Source organism: Sciurus carolinensis, chromosome 7, assembly GCF_902686445.1.
Source record: "Sciurus carolinensis chromosome 7, mSciCar1.2, whole genome shotgun sequence".
Classification (NCBI taxonomy): domain Eukaryota; kingdom Metazoa; phylum Chordata; class Mammalia; order Rodentia; family Sciuridae; genus Sciurus; species Sciurus carolinensis.
In genome coordinates this window covers 17027286-17047239 of record NC_062219.1, presented here as the reverse complement: position 1 = coordinate 17047239, position 19954 = coordinate 17027286, and the positions used below count along the sequence as shown (strand labels likewise).

General features: G+C 33.7%; 1 protein-coding gene across 4 annotated transcripts in view; it reads left to right on the top strand.

The window, feature by feature from the left end:
* Positions 1-19954, top strand: part of Tab2 (TGF-beta activated kinase 1 (MAP3K7) binding protein 2) — a 73519-nt gene that overhangs the window by 23302 nt on the left and 30263 nt on the right. For 3 of the 4 annotated variants that reach the window (XM_047558509.1, XM_047558508.1, XM_047558506.1), the window contains exons 2-3: positions 2040-2188; positions 15997-16187. In XM_047558509.1, coding sequence (XP_047414465.1) covers positions 16086-16187 — 102 coding nt within the window. In that variant the 5' untranslated portion in view covers positions 2040-2188; positions 15997-16085. The remainder of the gene's footprint in view (positions 1-2039; positions 2189-15996; positions 16188-19954) is intronic. The other variant, XM_047558507.1, reaches the window with a different exon arrangement.

The window sequence follows — 19954 nt, the reverse complement described above, 5'->3', positions numbered from 1 at the left end:
TCTCTGAAGTGTTTTTCTTTTCCTTTACGGTCTTTAAACTGAAAGCCTATCTATATGGGTTAGTAAGTGGTAATTCTCCACCTCCTCATGTTTACTTTTTTCTTTTTTTCTTTCTGAGGAGTTTAATCTTACCATCTCTTTTGAATAAGATACTTCCATGTAAACTTTTAAAAACTTCTGAAATGAAGTTGTCAGTGAATACATTTAGCGTGACTGTAAAGAAATCATTTTTTAAAAAAAGAATTCCTTGTGGCTTGTGATACTTGCTCTATTACACTGTAATGTCAGGGGAGGTGTAATCTGATCTTTGAACCATGTTTGGTAAATAATAATTTTGTGTGGAACCCACTGTTCTATCAGTAAGAAGAAAATTATTGCCCATATGTATAGCTCTTTTTTTCCTTAAAGTATTTCCTGATGTAAAGACTTAAGTTATATCATGTATTGATTGCCTTTTTGTATTTTAAAAAGCACTGTATTCCAAATTTATAACTTTTTAACAAGTATGTTGACACAAGTATTTTCTGCTTTGCTTGGAGGGAGAAGAATTACATATCTTCTTGTTCACTACAAATTCTCTTTATAGCCTAAATATAAATTTTAATATGTCTGTTTATCATCAGCCATCAGACTTGAACTGTCTCACTTACTTGCTTTGTAGCTATTCTGAAGTCAGTGTTGATAAATCAGTTATATCTCTTGAATGTGATGCAATTGAGTTAGTTAAACTCTAAGACTTAGTATGTAGCTGTTGCAATGAAAACTTAAGTATACCCATGTTTAGTATACCCATGTTTAGAACAGAAGAATGTATTTCATTCCTGAGTAATGCAGAAAAAGTATTGGACAGCTAATATGTGCCAGGCTATTTAGGTGCTTTATGCACTTAAGCTAAATTTCATGACAATTCAGAGAGATGAGCGGAAATACACATTTAATAGAAAGGAAACTTCTGCAGACTTTTAATCCAGGGCCATATTCATATCAGATTTGAATGGAGGTCTCTGACTTTCTCTTCCAGAATTCCTTACCTATAGTTTGCCATCATAAAAGATGGAAAGTTTGTTTTCCACAAAATAGTACTCCATTTTTGCTGTGTTGTATTGCTAGTTACTAGAAATTCAGGGAGGTAAGTTCTTTGAAACCTTTTTACTATTTTTTTGTCCTGTTATAATTCTTACATTTGACAGGAACAGAGAAGTTGATTTATTTTGACTGCTATGGGGTTTGTTTCTTAGAAAAACTCCTAATGGTGCCAACCTACCAAGTATAAGTACATCATTTTCAGACCCTAGAAATCTAATTAATACAATATTCTACCGTTTTTTTAATATCCTACCTTTTTAATAACCTTTATAGTTGCAACTTTGTTTTTGGGGTTTGTTTTTATATGGGTCTAACACTTTTTTTTTTTTTTTTTTTAATCGTGAATCTATTTTAGTAATGGAAAAAAGAATTTCCAATGTGGTTAAGAACCACATCTTTTGAACTGTTCTTTGCCTCCCTCTTTAAGATTTACCAAGTATTTTTAAAAATTGGAACTTGAAATTGAGTTTGTTGCTTGGATATATCGAAAGCATTTCTTAAGAAACCCCTGAGAATTGAAATAGGAAATTAGGGGAACAGTTAGAAAATGATGGGAAATATAATAGCAGAAAGGAAGAGCAAAATCATCTGAAAATGAGGACTTCACAATCCCAGTTTTACCAATAAAAATGAATTTTTGTTGTTTTTCTGTTATAGTTAATCTGGTCGCCTGTTGGACAGGCCATTGTTGAAAGCCCTTAGAGATTTCATCAAAACTACTGTTCAGTTCTAGAATTGGGAGTCCATACTAGAGGTAGATTAAGAGAATGCCAGTAAAGAAAATAACTTCCTCTGGTCACTTGTCATTTTAGAAGCCCCTTTTCCACTTCAGAATATTTAGTGTTAGAGCCTTTAGGAGCTACCTCACTGCTTTTAGATCTCATAATGTTATCTGGTCACGTTTCTTATTCTGCCTACCTCTAGTTTACTCTAGTTTCTCTTCTGCTTTCAAGGCTCCAGACCCAGTTCCTGGACCTGCCCTGGAAAAGAAGTATCCAGTAGAGATGAGCTCACTGCAGTTACTTAATTAAAAATTTGTAAGCTGCAAAAATGGCAATGGGCCAACCAAGAACAGCTACAATTTGAATTTTTCTATTTCCAGGTATGCTAAAGTCCATGGCACCAGTCAAGCTTAGCCTGTGTAACTGCCTTACTACGAAATCTGTAATAACCACAACTTTACTTTCAAAACTTGTACTCCTCTTGCTTTAAAATACAATAACATCCCTAACATCTAGGTAACATGTAACTAGTATTGCCTTTAGTGGAACTTTTGCCTGAGTATTTCTTTCTTAACACGTTTGCTAGTAATAGCAAACTAATGCAAAAACAGTTTAAGACAAATTTGAAATGCTATAGAGTTAAGCCCTGTAAACTTGAAAAAGTACTCTGGTCTTTGAAAAAAAAAACATTAACAATATCAACTGTCCTCCTTTAAGAGATTTACATATGGTACAAGTAGTACAGGGCCATTGAATGAAACAAGTTCTCCTTCCTAGAATCTTCAACTGTTCTGTATTACTGATGCCTTCATACAGTTAACACATTTTTCAGAAATCAAAACTAACATTTCTGGATAGAACCAAATGATTTATTGTAGTACTTTTACCTAAAGAATTAATTATATTTTAGATATAAGTGTATAAGTAATATTTGCTAGGTTTTTTTTACTTGACTGCTAAAAATAAGCCATATAAGAAAGTCACAGTGTGTCCTAGAATGTAACAACAAAACTAAAAACTGAGGTTTCCTAGCACCTTAGGTTTTTAATTGAGGGAAACTACTCATGAATGATTAGAGAGCCAAGGTCAGTTAGCTATTAAGGACATTTATTACATTTACTAATTCGTATAGATTTAGAAACAATCAATCCATAAAATGTGACTTTTATTTATTCTGTGGGTAGATAACCACATATATCTTTTGATTTTAAAGTTCAATTCATCTAAGTTAGAGATTACCTAAAATTGAACGGAGGGATTTTGTATCCCAATTGTGAATTTAATGAATGATCCTAATATTCTATCCATGCCTTCCCTGTGTTTCCTTCTCCTTTGTTGGTTAATGTATTGAGTTCAGTGTCTGGCAGTCTAGTCAGCATTACATCATTGGTTGTGTGACACCTTACTCTTTAGTATTGATCATCTCAGTACTAAATTAGGACTAGAGAGGGAGCATGTAGCAGAGTTCTTACAGGATCATCACCAATGTTTGAGAAATTGAAGAAGGAATTGTATATGAATACCAAGTCTTCACCATCAGTAGTGGTGAAGCTTTTTGTGTAAATTGTGTGTGTAAAACATTGTGCTAGACACAGTAGGGGTACAGAAATGAATAAATCCTTTCAGTGAGCTTATAGACAAGTATAGTTGACCCTCCACAGCCCTGGGTTCTGCACCAGTTGCAGATTAAAAATTAAGTAGGCCTCAATGATTGTACACTTTTTTTCTTGTCATTATTTCTTAATAAAACAATTTGTTATATAGGTATTATAAGTAGTCCAGAGATGATTTAAAGTATGCAGGAGAGTATGCATATGTATATTGCTATTTTATATAAAGTTTCATAAGGTTAATTGAGCATCTGCTGTTCCTGGTATTCTTGGGGAGTCCTGGAACTAGTCCCTTTTGAATTCTGAGGGACAACTTTCATATGAAAGCATCATAGTAGAAATACTAATATGCTATTGTATATTTACTTTGAGAGTACCAGAGAGAATCAGCTTCATGAAGAAGGTAATGTTTCTATCAAGCCTTGAAGGTTAGAATTCTTCAGAGTGTGTGGCAGAGTGTTTTTCAAGAATTATTCTAAGTTATATGTTCTAAAAACATTCTCTAAGCATCTAACATGCTTAGAAGAAAGTGGGGATTTGATGGGGGATGGAGCTGTGTCATACATATTTTCAAATGTCAGGTGAAGGAATTTGGACTCTTATTTATTTTGTTAGGCAATGGAAATCCAATAAAGATTTCTTAGTACTAATTCATGTAAGTCGCTGAATCTTTTGGAAAACTGACTACAGTAAAGTGACGGTTGAATTAATAAGGTTAGGTGTTAGGCAGTAATAATACCTAACTAAGGACATTTATTGTTCTGTTTGTCCTGCATTGTGTGTAGAGTTTGCCTCTAATTTCTCTTTAATCCTCACTACAGGACTATACTGAGAAGTAACTGATAGGGTACATGTTAAACATTTACTTTAGGACCTGGCCCATAGTAAGTGCTGAACCAGAGGGTGTGTCATATCTACCTTTGTGAATAGATTATAAGGGTTAGTGAGGAACTTTTAAACTTAATTATAACAATAAACCTACTTTTTCTTCTACTCCCTACTTATTTCTTTAAACCAATTAAACTTGCATTGGTGGATAAGTAAGCTTATTTAGTTTGAGGGCTTGAGTAAAAAGTTCACCTTGAGTTCCTTGGGGTGAAAAAATTAGACATGGCTTTTTGTTTTAACTGTGTGTCATGAATTAGGAGACTAAGCTTAGAAATGATTAGTCATAGACCTAAAGATGTGAACCCATAAATAACATTTTAGTTTAAAATTTAACTGTACATGTATAAATATACTAGAGTAAATTCTGCCTTTGTGTATAGCTATCAAGCACCATTTAAAAATAAATAAATAAAAGGAAAACAGCAGAGTAGAGAAGGGTAATAGGAGGAAGAAGGAGGGGAAGGGAAGAGGAGACACCAGGGATTGAAATTGGAGCAAATTAAATTACATGCATGTAAAGATTATGTCAAAATGAACCCAGCTATGATGTGTAATTCTAATGTACTAATAAAAACATTAGAAAAATGTAACTTTAAATTCAGTCTTTTAAACATCTTCATAATTGATCATTGCTTCAGCTGTTAACTACATATCAATAACCTTTTCAACATAGATAACATACCCTTTGAATTATTTGAAAGTAGCTGTTGTTAGAGAGGTATAGTTACTTTCAAATAACTCATTCTGTTCTACTCTTATTCTCCTGTCCCACAGATCAAAGTACAAGCAGTGTTGTGGGGAAATATATAGAGATTAATCTTACAGGAAAATTTTTTTCTTTCACTTTAATTCTACTCTTTCAGTTGTTGATGCTTAATTATTCAAGTAATTTATAAATATATTTTCCTACAAAAATTGAAACATTACACAATTGGAACTAATGTTACAGACTACCTTTAGAATCTTTCCTATGGGTTCATACAAATATTTTTCTTTAAATAGATCTTTTTGTCCTTTTTCTTTTTTCACAGAGTATCATATTATACATGAATTCTGCATCTTAATCTTTTTCAATCAGTAATGTCTTCTAGGATTTTCCATATAATTAATTGGATCTCTTATTTTGCTGAGGGAGAAAAGAAGACACATTATGTTCCTTAGTATAGCTATGTAATCATTTATTCCTCTGTGATGGACATTTGGGTGTTTCGGTAATAGCACACAATTTTTGTTTGCACCACTTTATATATGTTTTTCTCTAGATTAGATGCTTTCATTTGTATGTAGAAGGATAGAAAAGTAGAACTCTCAGTACTTTATTACTAGTAGCATATCCATTTATACTATGTTTAACTCATAAACTCAATTCACTCTCAGGGTTAGTTTCTCTCTCTCTCTCTCTCTCTCTCTCTCTCTCTCTCTCTCTCTCATATCTCATCTCACTCACTCACTCATCTCTCTAGCAACTGGCCAGCAGTCTACTCTGGGAATATGTTGGCTGAGGGCTGTGACATTAGAAAGAAGATGAGCAAAGTTATTTGAGAGGAACAGGAAAAATGTAAGGGACTAAACCTGCATAGAAGTCAGTTGGTGAAACTTCTTATAACTTTCTCTGAATCTTCCTATTAAAGTTACATTCAGCCATAATACAGTTTTCGCATATCATTGAGCTAATTGCTTCATTTAAAATGTTTGTGGTTTAGAAAATGAAAACTGGTTCTTTCAAGCACTTCATTTGCTTTTCTCCTCCTTTTCTTTTACCCATAAGTAAGAACTTATTAACATATTTAGCTCTTACGTTCTTTTAAAGATGATTTTTATGCACAGGGTAGATTGCCCAAAAATGATAGTGAGAAGTGTCATGGAATGGTAACTTTGTTTCCACCTTAAAGCCCTAATATGTTGGAAAATAATTATGAGATATGAATAGGAAAATACACACAAGGTAGTCAATTATATAATATGTCACCTTAGATTTATTGCACTTTTCTCAATCCTTAGAAAATGGTAGCACCCACCACAAAACCACAATACATAAATTGCCAAGTGTGGCTGACTTGCACATTCCTTTTAGAAGAACTTATAACTGGTTAGTCTTTTATCCATAGAAATAACATTCATGGTCTTGAAATGATGTTAAATGACAAAATTGGGAAATTTTTTTTGTGGGGAAGGAATTTTCTTTTTAAGAGATGGTAGTATAGGTCATTATGTTACTTTAGCTGTTCATGTTTATGGTTTCTCTTTAGAAAATAAATTATTCCATTTTAGACTTATAAAAAAGTTGAGATATCTAACTTTTGGTAACATAATCTTTGAGTTTCTTCAGTCTTAATAGTAAAACTGAACATAATAGCTAACTTAAAGCAGTTAGTATTTGGACGATTGATATGTTTCTGTTATTTTATTTTTTGCAAATAACTTTATCCATGTAACATTTTTCAGTGTTACAACTGTTGTTGATTAAGTTTATGCTAAAGATGAGTTATGATTTTCTTTTATCTTAAATGGTGATAGTATTTGAATTTTAGATTTTTAACTCTATAGCTAGAATTCTTGCATTTTACCTTAGGAAAATAACTCTATTACAGATTTTTTGAAAGTGTTTTACCTTGATAGAATTGTAACATTATATTCCAAGGAACATAATTCTAGTAATTTGCTACAAAAAATAATGTTGCCTTTTTTAGGTTAAATTAATGACATTTATAAATTCTTTTAAGGATAATCAAATGTGTAGTGTACCAAATGTTACCTAAGTGGCATAGGCAGTGATATACTGCATATCAGTCTTTTTTATGATGAAGATATTATTTCAGAATAACTAATCACAGTCTTGATGATGTCATTCATTCCACAGAATATCCAAATTGTAACTAGTGTGAAGAAATTTTCCAATCATATTGACAACCAGATAAGTGGTTGTCCCACTGGACATTTTGGGCAGGGTAGTGTTAACAATTATTGAGATCAAAGGATTTTTGGCATATAACCAGTTGTTAAAAATTTCACATTTGGGGCTGGGGATATAGCTCAGTTGATAGAGTGCTTGCCTTGCAAGCACAAGGTCCTGAGTTCAATCCCCAGTACTGGGGGGAAAAAAAAATTAACATTTGTCTTCCTAAACATCCCTATGACATGCAAAAGTAAATGACCAAGAATGGCATCATACCTGTTGAAAAAATGAGATTAGGGATATAGCACTCAAAATCTTCATCTGCACACATTAAAAATAAAGACAAGAATCTTAAATGAAAATAACAATAGTTTTACTCATCTTAAATGGTTAAGAATTACATAAACACTACAATAAACATTGTGCTTTTTCTTGAGCAAGACCTGAAGTTTACTTACAGAAGTGAGCTCACAAGGGTTGCAACTCAGAGTTATTTTGTGTAATAGTCCAAAAAGAATTTTCTGAAATCAGAAGGGAAGTTGTAACACAAGGTATTTACTGGGTATAATTCATAACATGCTGATGAAATAACTAGTAGATAGATGTTAGAGGTGTGTTCATGTGTTGTGTGTATTTGTGTGCAGCTTGTTCCAGTTAGATATGGTTTTCTGTGTTTATCTAGTAATTCTCCCAAATGAAATTGTAGCAAAATTCACTTACTGCTCAAATTATTCTCCACTATATCAACTGTGTCAAAACTAATTTATTATTTCAAAACAGTGTAGAACTAACTTAAGCTAAAGATAAGGAAAACTTTTGCATTTGGGAAGATAGATACTACTTGTTCTAGTAGTCTTTAAAAGCTAGATTTATTCTGATGATTATTTAGAGATTTATTGCAACAAATATGTACTGAACATCCACTTTTCATACAGGAGTACTTAGGATACAGAAGTAGGCAAGGAATCTCACAGCTTTGGAACTGACGTTACTTATGTGGAAAATTTTGCTTATGATCATGGTTTGGTTGTAAGAGGTAAAATTGTATTGATGGGTAGAAAAAGTCTAGCAAAGAGTCAACAAGCTTTTTTCTAACCTTAAATTATAAAGTTTTATAAGATAACTTCCTAGAATTCTGTCTAACTCAGGATTTCATGGTTTACAGAAAATATTATCATTTGTAGTAGTTACTGTAGAAACCAGTTAATTTTAGGATATGTTGAAATGGCAAGATGCTCTCTCCTTACCTTCTTATTCATAAAATGAGGGAGAATCCTAATACAGTCAGGGAGTGAATTTTGCATATTTCTTCTTCATTATATTATTTGGTTTTCAACATGAACTATTTTTCTTTGTTGAAATAATTAAAATTTGTACCACTAGGATTATATCATGTAGGAATGGAACCAAATAAAATGATATGCATATAGTTTTACATAATACTATTACTACTGTAGTATTAGTGTATCTTGACCTTCTTTAATAAAAACCATCATATACATGAAGGCTTCATTGACCTTTCTCATCTTCTTCCATAACAACTCCCCACCATAACACCTTCTTCATAATCATCTTCTTGTCCCTCCTGTCTTATTCTACCCAGACACATGATTTATGATCTCCATAATCTGTCTTCTGTTTGGTTACCTTGCTTTGTACTTCAACCATATTATTTAATCTCCTGCTCCCTCCCTCAGTCCAGAGGACTTCCCTGTTAAATACCTTAGCACAATTTATAATCCTTTTCTAGCACTAACGTACAACCTAGTATTTGGGGCTTTTCAGATAGCTTTCTCAGAGTTCCTCCATTTCACTCGTTATTTGTCCCATGTACACTGGAAAGGAAGACCTCAAAAGATTCGATCAGCTTCAACAATCTGCAGCCAGGGTTGCATGCAGACCTATTTATCCTGTTTTATCCCTTTCTACTTCGTGAAAATCCACAGCATTTAAAATAAATAATTATTGCTACCAGTTTGCATTTTTTGCTGTAGGCCAGGAAGGTGTAATAACAGTTCTTTTTCACTGCATTCACACTAATCCTTGAAACTCTTCCAGTTGCTTTTTCCATTTTATAAAGGATGAAGTAATGATATCACTGTTTTATTGATCTGTATTTACTCTGTGCTCTTTTTGTTGTTATTTTACCTGGGTTACCCGTTTAATTCTTAACAACAGTCTATGAGATAGCCACTATCTGGCTTGGTGTAGGAGGGAAAGGGAAGAAGGGTGAGGGGCAGTCAACTTCAATCTTTTTTCTTTAAGTTTAAAAATGGTAATTTATTATTATTTAGGTCTATATTTACTTCTTTATACTTTTTTCTTGTAATGTTCCCCTTTTTGTTTATTTTTATATTTTAATTGAATCTTTTTAGTTATATAAAATAAGGATACATTTTCACATAATTACAAAAGCATGGGATATAATTTGTTCTGATTTTGTTCCCAGACCCCACTCCTTTCCCTCTACTGCACTGATCCTTGTGCAATTTACTTATGGTTTTATTTTTTAATTAGGGTCTTGTAGACATACTGATGGTGAGATTCACTGTGGTATATTCATGTACATACATACGAAAGTTCATTGAGATTCATTTCACTGTTCTTCCCATATTCCATCCCTCCTTCCTCCCCCTTGATCTCCTTAGTCTGCTGATCTTTCCTCTATTTTGATGGAATTTCCCTCCCTCTTTTTTTTCCATTCCCCCCTCCCCCCCAATTATCAGTTTCAGTCTTTGACAGACTTTTCTTTATCTCTATGGTCATTGTTTTTGGATGTTTGTTTTTAATCTCTTATCAAGGTAGTCTGTTTGCTATGCAATAATACATCTCCTCTAAGCGATAGAATAGACATGCTTTTCCCCTTGCCCATCTTTCCATTTTCTCCCCATCCTCCCTCCACCTCATTAGAATTTGAGAATTCTACTGTTTTTTATTGGCTAGATGAAAATCCACCTTTTTATTAGGCTACATTTGATTAATATTCTACAGGAGTTTTTTTGATTTTTAATTTTTTTTGTTTGTTTTTTTAAGTTTTTCACTAAGAATGTACTTTTCTTCCCAAAATGCTAGTTTGGGAAAGGACCTTGGAGGTATATCTGATAAATGACTTGGCTAACAATATTTGCAGAAAAAAAGTAATATAAGTGCTGAATACTAATCACACAAAACTTGTGAAATAAGTAACTAGGCAGAAGAGTGCAGAGGTAAAGAGGTATGTGAGGTAAGGTAGTTAAAACTAATCTTTATTTTCCTAAGAAATTCATAGATAATGTGTAAAGTTGAAAATTTAAAAAGTAATTCTATGATCATTTTATGTAGAAATTTCAGAAGTAACTTAATGGTTACCTTTGCAGAATAGGAATTGCATAGAGAGATTTGAGGCAGGGAATCTACAGGTTTTCTTGATAAGTGCACCTTACAGCGCTAAATGGCTTTTTAAATTATTTGTGTTTCTGCTTTAAATTTTTATTCAAAGTTTTCATTAAGGGATAATGTCATGTTAAATATTTCTTGAACAATGCATTATTCAGATACTAAAATCAGTATTCATACATCTTAAAATTTGTGGGGATGGAAGGAATATTGACCTTTATGAAAAAATTACTAGTGACTGTATAATGTTTTAAGCATAATACAACCAAGAATATATCTCTTCATGCATTCTTAAATTATAGAATGTGTAAGAGTTGTTTCTTTTACACTCAGGTTTTTATTAATGCCAGCACCAAAACTACCTCTCAAATTTGTATGCTTAACTCAAAACCTCTCCTTCTGAGCTCCAGACCCTCATTTCCCAACACCCTGTAAGGCAACTTTCTCTGGATGTTTTAAAGTGTTTTAAAGGTAGCCTGAGATTCCACGTGTTGAAAACCAAACCTATAATTCTCCTCTTTGTACTCTTGGACTTTTCTGTTTTTCTCTAGTTCATAGATGGAATAACTATCCAGTTGAGCAAATCAGAAATCAACCTTGACACTCCTCCTTCACCCTAATATCTAATTCATGGCCAAGCTCAAAAACTTTTTTTTTTCCCATGCTAGGGATTGAACCCAGGGTCTTACTTATGCTAGGCAAGCACTACCAGTGAGCTACACCCCCGAGCCCTATAAATGTTTACTTCCTGAATATCCCTTAAATTTTTATTCTTCTTTTTACCCAGCCTCCATTGCCATCTCTGCAATATAAACTGTTACCTTTTCCAGGGTAGACTATAGCAGAGTTTTGTTACTGGTTTTCTTACATGCATTGGCTCTTTTCTCAGTATTATAGCCACGTTATTCTCCCTGCCTCTGAGCTTTGAATATTTCAGTGGCTTCCCATTATTCTTAAAATAAACTCCCCTCCAGGTTTTTTGTTTGTTTTTTTGCTGTACTGGATTGAACTCATGGCCTTGTGTTGCTAGGTAAGCACTTTACTTACTACTTAACTACATACATACCCAACCCTTTTTTATTTAGTTTGAGATGTATCAGAGACTGGCCTCAAACTTAGGATCCTCCTATCTCAGCCTTCCAAGTAGGTGGGACTGCAGTTATGTACTACTGCACCCAGCTAAAACCATGAATTTTAATTTCCTCTATATTTGAGCCTCATCTGTTTTTATTATTCTCTGTTTTTTATAATTTTTCCTAATGGTACCATGCTACCTTCCAATCTGATCTTGAATGATGTGCAAGAGATGAAAACCAAGACTGGGATAACAAAAAGAAAGATGGCAGGCAGTAAATCCGGTAGCAGAAGGAGGTGGACAGCAAGTTAAAATAGTTACCTAAATTATAAACTTATGTTTATATCAAACTTTAATCCAGGAATTGCTGTGGTCTGTAGGGCAGGAACATTGACTCTAATACTTGTATCCCCAGCACAACAGGTGCACAGACTGAACACGCCTTAAGTGTGTAAGAGTAAATACATAGATGATGTTAGTCCCAATTTTAAATAATAATATCATTATTACCCAAATTTTGATTAAAATCTCCATCCTTCAGATTGCTTTGCCTTCAAAGTCACTGACTCTTCTGTCATTTCCAATCTGATAAATCCATCCAGTGACTTTTTCATTTCAGATATCTTATTTCCATTTGGTGGTGGTTCTTCTCTCTTCTTCCTTCCTTCTCCCTCTTCCTCCTTCTCTTTACTGAGTCCAAACATATTTGCTCTTATATCCATGAGCGTAGTTAAAACAATTGCTTTAAAATTCTTTAGTCATTTCTAGGAACTGAATCACCTTGAACTTATTGGTTGCCTTTTCTCTTGGGCATGCATCATTTTTTTTCCTCTTATGTGCAACAGTTTTAGATTGCATTTAGGATATGAGTGACATGTAGAAATTCCAGGCTCTTTTATGTTCCTCCAATGGATATTGATATTTGGTTTGTTTTAGTGGGCATTTAATTAGACTGAACTCACACTACAAACTAGAATCTCAGATAGGTTATTTTAACCTTAACCTGGCTGCTTGGACTCTGTCTCACATATGTATAGAGATCAAATGTATGTACAGGGTGTAGACACACAATTTTAGGCTTCTTCTCTCTGGTTCTCCTCTACATGATGTACTCACTAGGCTCTCAGCAAGTCTTTTTGGTCATATCAAAGTCTGCCCTTTAGTTCATCAATCAGATAAAGACTGTGGCTCTTCTATCTGGGTTTTAGCTACTCAAATCAATTGGATTCTTACTTTCTGGCGAAAAGCATTTTTTAAATGGAAGGTCATCCTGTTGTTCTTCCACATTCTTGTTTTCCTTTTTCTATTTATATGTCTGCCTTAAAGTAGTTGTTTTTATACTTTTTAAAGTAGTTTTTTAATACTTTCTAGTGTTCGTAGATATTATTTCTTGAAGAGTTGGTTCAGTAGAATCTATTGAGTCACAGGAGGAAGTATACATAAAATATAATTGTATATTTGAGTAATTTTCTTGTTTTGTGTACTCAGTAGTATTAGAAAAACAAGTATGGTAAGGGCTTTGTAAAAATGTCTTAATAATAAGTCGTAATTTGTTTATACAGTTCCTCTTTTAAGTAAAGGTGTTCCTCATTTAGACTGAGGATTTATTTTCCTCTCCCTAAAGTTGTGTATAAATAATTATTTTCTCCAAATTTCATTTGAAATCTGTATTAGAAACTATAGTATTAAAGGACCTATAGTAAAACCTTTATTTCATCCCATGAATATTTTATCTGTTGTTTAACAGGAATGAACTAGATTCTAGCAGTGAACTTTAAAGGCCTTGATCCTGTGGAGAAGTTTTAGGGATAGATATGTGATGGATCAAATATATGTCAGATATTGATAAGTAAAGAAAAAACTGTGAGAATGTGGTGTGGGGAACTTGGGCAGAGATGTGGTATTATTTTAGATAGAAAGATTAATCAGGGAAAAGCAGCCTCTGAGGAAGTGACATTTTATCAGAGATCTTAATGAGTTTAAGAGAGGGAGCCATGCAAGGAAAGAACATTCCAGGCAGAAAGAGCCAAAAGTCCAAAAGCCCAAGGGGAGGAATTTGATTGACTTCTTTGAGAATTTACCAGAAGACCATTAGGAACTGAAGGAATAAGAAAAGTGGTAGATGAAGTTAGAGAGTTGGTAGTTATTCAGAGGCCTTGTAAAATCAGACTTTAGCAGGGTGTGATTGCTCTAATTGACTTTGCACAAAGATTACTCTGCTTACTAGGAGAAGACTGGGAGAAAGGAGAGCACCAAAGCAAAGAATGATGGTGAAGAGACTTGAAGGAGTAATCTAGGTGAATTATGATGACTGGGGCAAGGGCAGTAACTAGTAGGAAAAGTAGTCAGATTCAAAATACTTTGTAGATAAAGTCAACAAGACTTGATGGTAGATTAAATATGGGATAAGAGAAGGACCAAATGGATGAATGACGGAGTGGAAAAGATTGGGAAAGGGTGATTTTGGATGGAGGTGGATTAAAAGTCGAATTTTTGGACATGAAGTTTGAAATGAGTTTAAAGGAAATGTCAGATAAGCAATTGGATATTCTGGAGAACAAGGAAGAGGTTAGGATGGGCTTGATTGCCAAGCTTCAGTATGTCAGTGCTATTTGAACAAGGTTTTTTGAATGAAATTACCTTGGAGAGGAATGTAGGTGTTGTTGCAAAGAAACCCTATATCTGAACTCCATTAACCCACCAACCTTCAGAAGACCAGAAAAGGAAGGAACTGGCAAAGAAAACTGAAAAGAAGCCACCTGTGGATAGAAGGAAAGCCAGAATAGTACATATCTCAGAATCCAAATGAAGAAATTGTTCAGAGAATGAGGAAATAGTTCACAGTGAGGAGTGAGAACTTATTTTGTGACCTGTAAGCCTAATTGGGGTAGGCCTAAATAAGAGATTAGGAGGAAGGAATGAAGACCTTTTAAGTATAAATAACTCTTCCTAGGAGTTTTAGCCTAAAATGAGGGAGGAACAGAGAAATAGCCTTGTAGTTAGAGGGATATCAGAGGAGACTTTCTTAAGATGAGCATGTTTATTACCCCTTAAGTTATTTTTAAATATCATTTACCAATTTTCAGTATTTCTCTTTTCTTCTGCAGCCCATTTGTAGAAACACTACTTTGAGTGCCAAAATTGTGTATGCTTGTGTGTTTTTTATGTAGACATGCTTTTGGAAAATCTGTAATGCAAATAACTTGGATTGGCAGTGATTTTACCTTTGAGATGTAACTAAACTGAAGTCACATCAGTTTAAAAAATTAAGTAAAATGTAATCAAATAATAATAATTAAGGGGCTTACTATGCATAATTGATAAGTGAGTTTTTATTCTGTTGAGGACTCAAATTCTTTTACTCTGTTATGCTGAAGACTATAAAGTGCTAGGTACACAACAATGAACAAGAGACCTTGTTCTTACATTCCTAAAATTGAGACTTGCTAATGAAAAATAAAAGAAATACTACAAATAAAAAATGAGTTTTAAAGAGATTGTGTCTTGTTAAATTTATCCAAAAATGAAGTCTATTTTAAGTTTTAATCCAATGGTATGGGTTTTAAATATTTTAATATTTTATTTAGGTTTAATATACTTATATCCTGTTTATGTCCCAAAGAGGTTTTCAAAATTAACCATGGTTTACATTAGGAATAAAAATAAGGGGGTAGTTTTTAACTTTGGCCATAGATGAAAATCACCCAGGGAACTTAGGAAAATCCATATGCTCCAGTTGCTCCCTGACCAATTAAATCAGAACCTCTATGGTTGAGGCCCAGCCTTAGTATTTTTTACATACCAATTTGATAGACACAGAGGGAGTAAAATGTTACTGAGTTTCTGAGAATCAGTTGATTACACATTTAAGTATATCTGAAAAATAAAACCAAAATATCAAGTATATTGGATATAGATTATTAAGCTTTAGACAAAGTGTGCAAAAGTCTTAGAGAACTAAATTTTTTCATGTTTTCTTTAAGAACTTTAAATAGAACAAATTAGATTTCTTATCTCATTAAGAAAAAACCAGTAAAGCTTTTCATTCTCTTTTAAAACTGAGGGAAGACAATCCTGACAGTAATTTCTTATAGAATGCCTTTTGCCAGAGCCATTATAGAGCATACAAATATAAAAGAATTAAATAGTATAAAAGTTTGCCATCAGGAATTATACTTAAAAGACAGCATAACTATATGTTAAACTTTGTAGGCCAAAATAACATTTTTATCATTTATATTGGTAGATGCTAAGGCACACACCCATTTGTACTGAAATTTTAAATCCACACAATATTCATTCTATACTCAATTCTCATTAAAATTTTTTTTCTTTCTTTCACAGAAAATGCTTGGACAGAAGAGATGAGTACTAATTCCACTAAGGCCTAGAATTGCCTACTGTACAGATAGTCCTGATCAGGCAATATACGAATGGCCCAAGGAAGCCACCAAATTGATTTTCAGGTTTTACATGACCTGCGACAAAAATTCCCTGAAGTACCTGAAGTTGTTGTGTCCAGGTGCATGTTACAGGTCAGTGTTCAATGATTTCTGAATTTATTAATACAAATCTGGTGTTTTATAAACATTAGAAAAAAGCTCTTTTAAGTTGTTATGCTGTGATAAAAGAAATGAACTTTGGTGTGAGTCATGTGGCCTTTGCCAACATGGGGTTCTCTGTCCCCCATCTGTAATATGGATACTACCTATCTCATAGAGTAGATTCAAGAATGAAATGAATTCTGAATGTAAAGCACTAATTATGTTCCCATTTTAAGTAGCTATGAACTTGAACACTCCATGCATATTGGTCAAGGCCCTCTTTGTTCTTCTGTTTTCTTACTGTAAAATGACCCAAGTTTGACTTGACAAGTTCTCAGTTCTAAAGAAAAAAAGTTTATTTTTATATTTTTAATTTAGTTTATGTTTTCCAATTAATATAATAATTATAGTATCCTTAGTATACATAATTTTAGAAATTCATAATTCTGAATATTTAGTGATAGTATGCCTTCCCATTTGAATAAACTGGAAATCTTTCTATGAAAAAGTATTTGGGAGCTAGGCGCACGCCTGTAATCTCAGCCACTTGGGAGGCTGAGGCAGGAGGATTGCGAGTTCAAAGACCGCCTCAGCAAAAGTGAGGTGCTAAGCAACTCAGTGAGACCCTGTGAGGTACTAAGCAACTCAGTGAGACCCTGTCTCAAAATAAAATACAAAGCAGGCCTGGGGAAGTGACTCAGTGGTCGGGTGCCCCTGAATTCAATCCCCAGTACCAAAAATAGGGGGGAAAAAAAAAGTATTTGGGGCTCAGTCAGACATATTACAAATGACAAATTATTTTAAAGATTGAAATTGTATGAAATTTTTATTAAATCTATACCTGGTATCAGATGACTACATAAATTTTGTTCATCCCTTTATCACCTTTTATCTGTACTTTTAGTTGGTGTACCTGCCCTTAGGCTAACCCTCTTTTTGGTCTCTTCCTAAGTGTCTTTCTAAATGCAGATTTTTGTCATGTGTTACCTGCTTAAAACTTTTTGATTGCTCTCCATGCCCTTCAGAATGAATTGCCTTTGTCTTTTCTAGGGCATGCTGAATTCGAAATCCTGGCTTTTTCTACAGCCTGATGTATTATCATTTCTTCCTTCCCATACTCTATGCTGTGGTCATTCTGAGACATGGAATTTTCCAAATTCATCTGACTTTTTGTAGAGTATAATGGTTAAGAGCATATGTTTTGGTAGTAAACAGACCTGAGTTCAAGTTTGGCAATTATTAGCAGTAATTTTATTAACCTCTTTGACCCTCATTTTCTCATCTTCTTCTCCTCAGCTGTACAATGAGAATAAAAAATTTCACATAGAATTAAATATGATAGACTGGGTGCGGTGGCACACTCCTGTAATCCCAGGAGGCCAAGGGCAGGAGGATCGTGAATTCAAATCCATTCTCAGCAACTTAGTGAGGCTGTAAGCAACTCGGTGAGACCCTGTCTCTAAATAAAATATAAAAGGGACTGGGGATGTAGCTTAGTGGTTAAGCACCCCTGGGTTCAATCCCCAGTACCAAAAAAAAAAAAAAAAAAAAAAAAAAGAATTAACTATGATAATGCAGGTAGAGCAACTAGTAGGATACCTGATGCATAATGAGTGCTCATGTTAGTGTGCCAATACTACAAGGAGTAATAATAGAAGAAGTCTTGATAAATATTTAGTGAATGACTCCATAGTTTACATGTGCCAGTATAGAACAGAAAGTAAAAAAGGGGGAGTAGTAGTAATAAGAATGAAGTTAGAAGATAACAAAAGTATGAGGAAGGAACAGAGTTAGTGGGGAAAGATCATCTCCCCCCAGAACCCAAGTCTCTGTCCATAACTTTTCAAATAAAATAGAATTTTGTAGTAAAATTTACATTGAGTGTCCATTAAGTCAATGAAAAATAGAAAAATGCTGTAGATTCTTCAAAATTTCTTTATCTTGATATTGAAAGAACTATCTAGAACACTTCCACAGCTCAGTAATAATTTAAAATACATTAACTGAGAGTAAAACAGAATTTTGTGTAGAATTAAAATATTTTCAAAAATACAAAGATGATCTCTAAAATACTCTTGAATATGATCTTCAGGACATACTAAGAAAACAAGATGACCTTGAATAGGGTGTAAATATACACATAATATATATTTGCCCTTGATTGCAGAAATACTGGATTAAAAACAAAATTAATAAAAGATGGTTAGCAATAGAGGATAAAAGGGGCAGACCAAATGGGGATAGAGTTACAACTAAGACTTCTCAACATATCTTTTTTTATTATTTGATCTATGTAAATTGAACCTATTTTAAAAAAATAATTAAGCATGTCTTTCAACTTTACTAACAGTTACAAAATATTATTTGGTTTTCCTTTGGTTACCCAGAAGTTTCTCCAAAGCATACTCCTCTACTTGGCATGCTCTCCAACTAGTGAGAATGAGGACTAAAGTGTAGTCTGTTTTGCTTGCAACTTATTTGTGAGACAGATCACACTTTTTAAAGTGAGTTGATAATCTTTCTGGGCATCCAGGTAATTTGCTTTTTAGCTAATACAACAAGAACTGTGACAAAAGTGGCATGAGAAGTGTCTCTCTGGGTACGCTAGGTTGCAGGTCTTCCATATATAGGAAAATACTGTTCCACTGTAGAGGCAAATCAGGTTACCTCTGAATGTAATATAAACATCTCTTGTTTGGTAACAGCCTGTCTTTTGGGAGCTGCTGTCCCTTTCTGCTGGGTGTACACTTCTGTCCTTTCTCTTGAGCAATCCTCCTTATAGTGTCCTGGTTCAGAACTTCTTAGGGAGAGGATTATGCCATTAGGCTTTTCCTTGTTAAATGACATCCTGCTCAAGAAGAGAACAGAAGTATTTTATTTATTGCTCAGAGTCCTCTTTTGAAATTACTCACATTGTTTTGTGTGTGTGTGTGTTGTAGATTCTCTGATACAGATATATTACCAGCAGGTATAACTTGTATTTTTTCAATTTGCCTTTTCATTTAATAATTAAAACTTAACTTAGAATATGTATGGAAATATTACATAATTAACTCTTTGTTCCCTTTTTAACTGAATTTTTACAAATTTTAAATTCTGCTAATATGAGAATTAAGCCTTTAAGCTTAAAATTGCTGGATTTTTCTCCAAAATAATTCATTAAGTACTTTTCATTCAGTATATGTTAAACCTTACTTTTTGTTATTTCCCTAGTTGAAGACCTCTCAGATGACCTCCACCCATAGTCGCATATTCCTGATCCCCACCATTTCTGTATCCTGTTTATTTGTTTACACATGAATTGAGATCAGCAGTTGTAGTCCTTCTTACCTGCCTAATGAATGTTCCATAAATGTTGAAGGAGTAAATGAATCAGTGTTGGAGAAGATTGATTATAGGGTATACTTTGATACTATTAATTTTGCCCATTCAGGAGTTTGGGGAAAAAATGAAAAGGAAACTGGAAATATGATTCAGACTTTTTTGGTAGTCTTGAAGAAAATGTAAATTTATGGCTGTGTATGAAAGAACAATGATTCTTATTCTTTTTGTTTGTTTGTTCTGGGGGATTGAACCCAGGGACACTCTACCTGCGTACTGGGTGCTGAGCTACACCTAGCCCTTTTTACTTTGAGACAGGGTCTTACTAAGTTGCTTAGAATCTCACTAAATTGCTGAGGCTGGCCTCAAACTTGTGATCCTCCTCCTGTCTCAGCCTCCTGAGTCACTGGGATTAGAGGGGTGCACCATCATTCCTG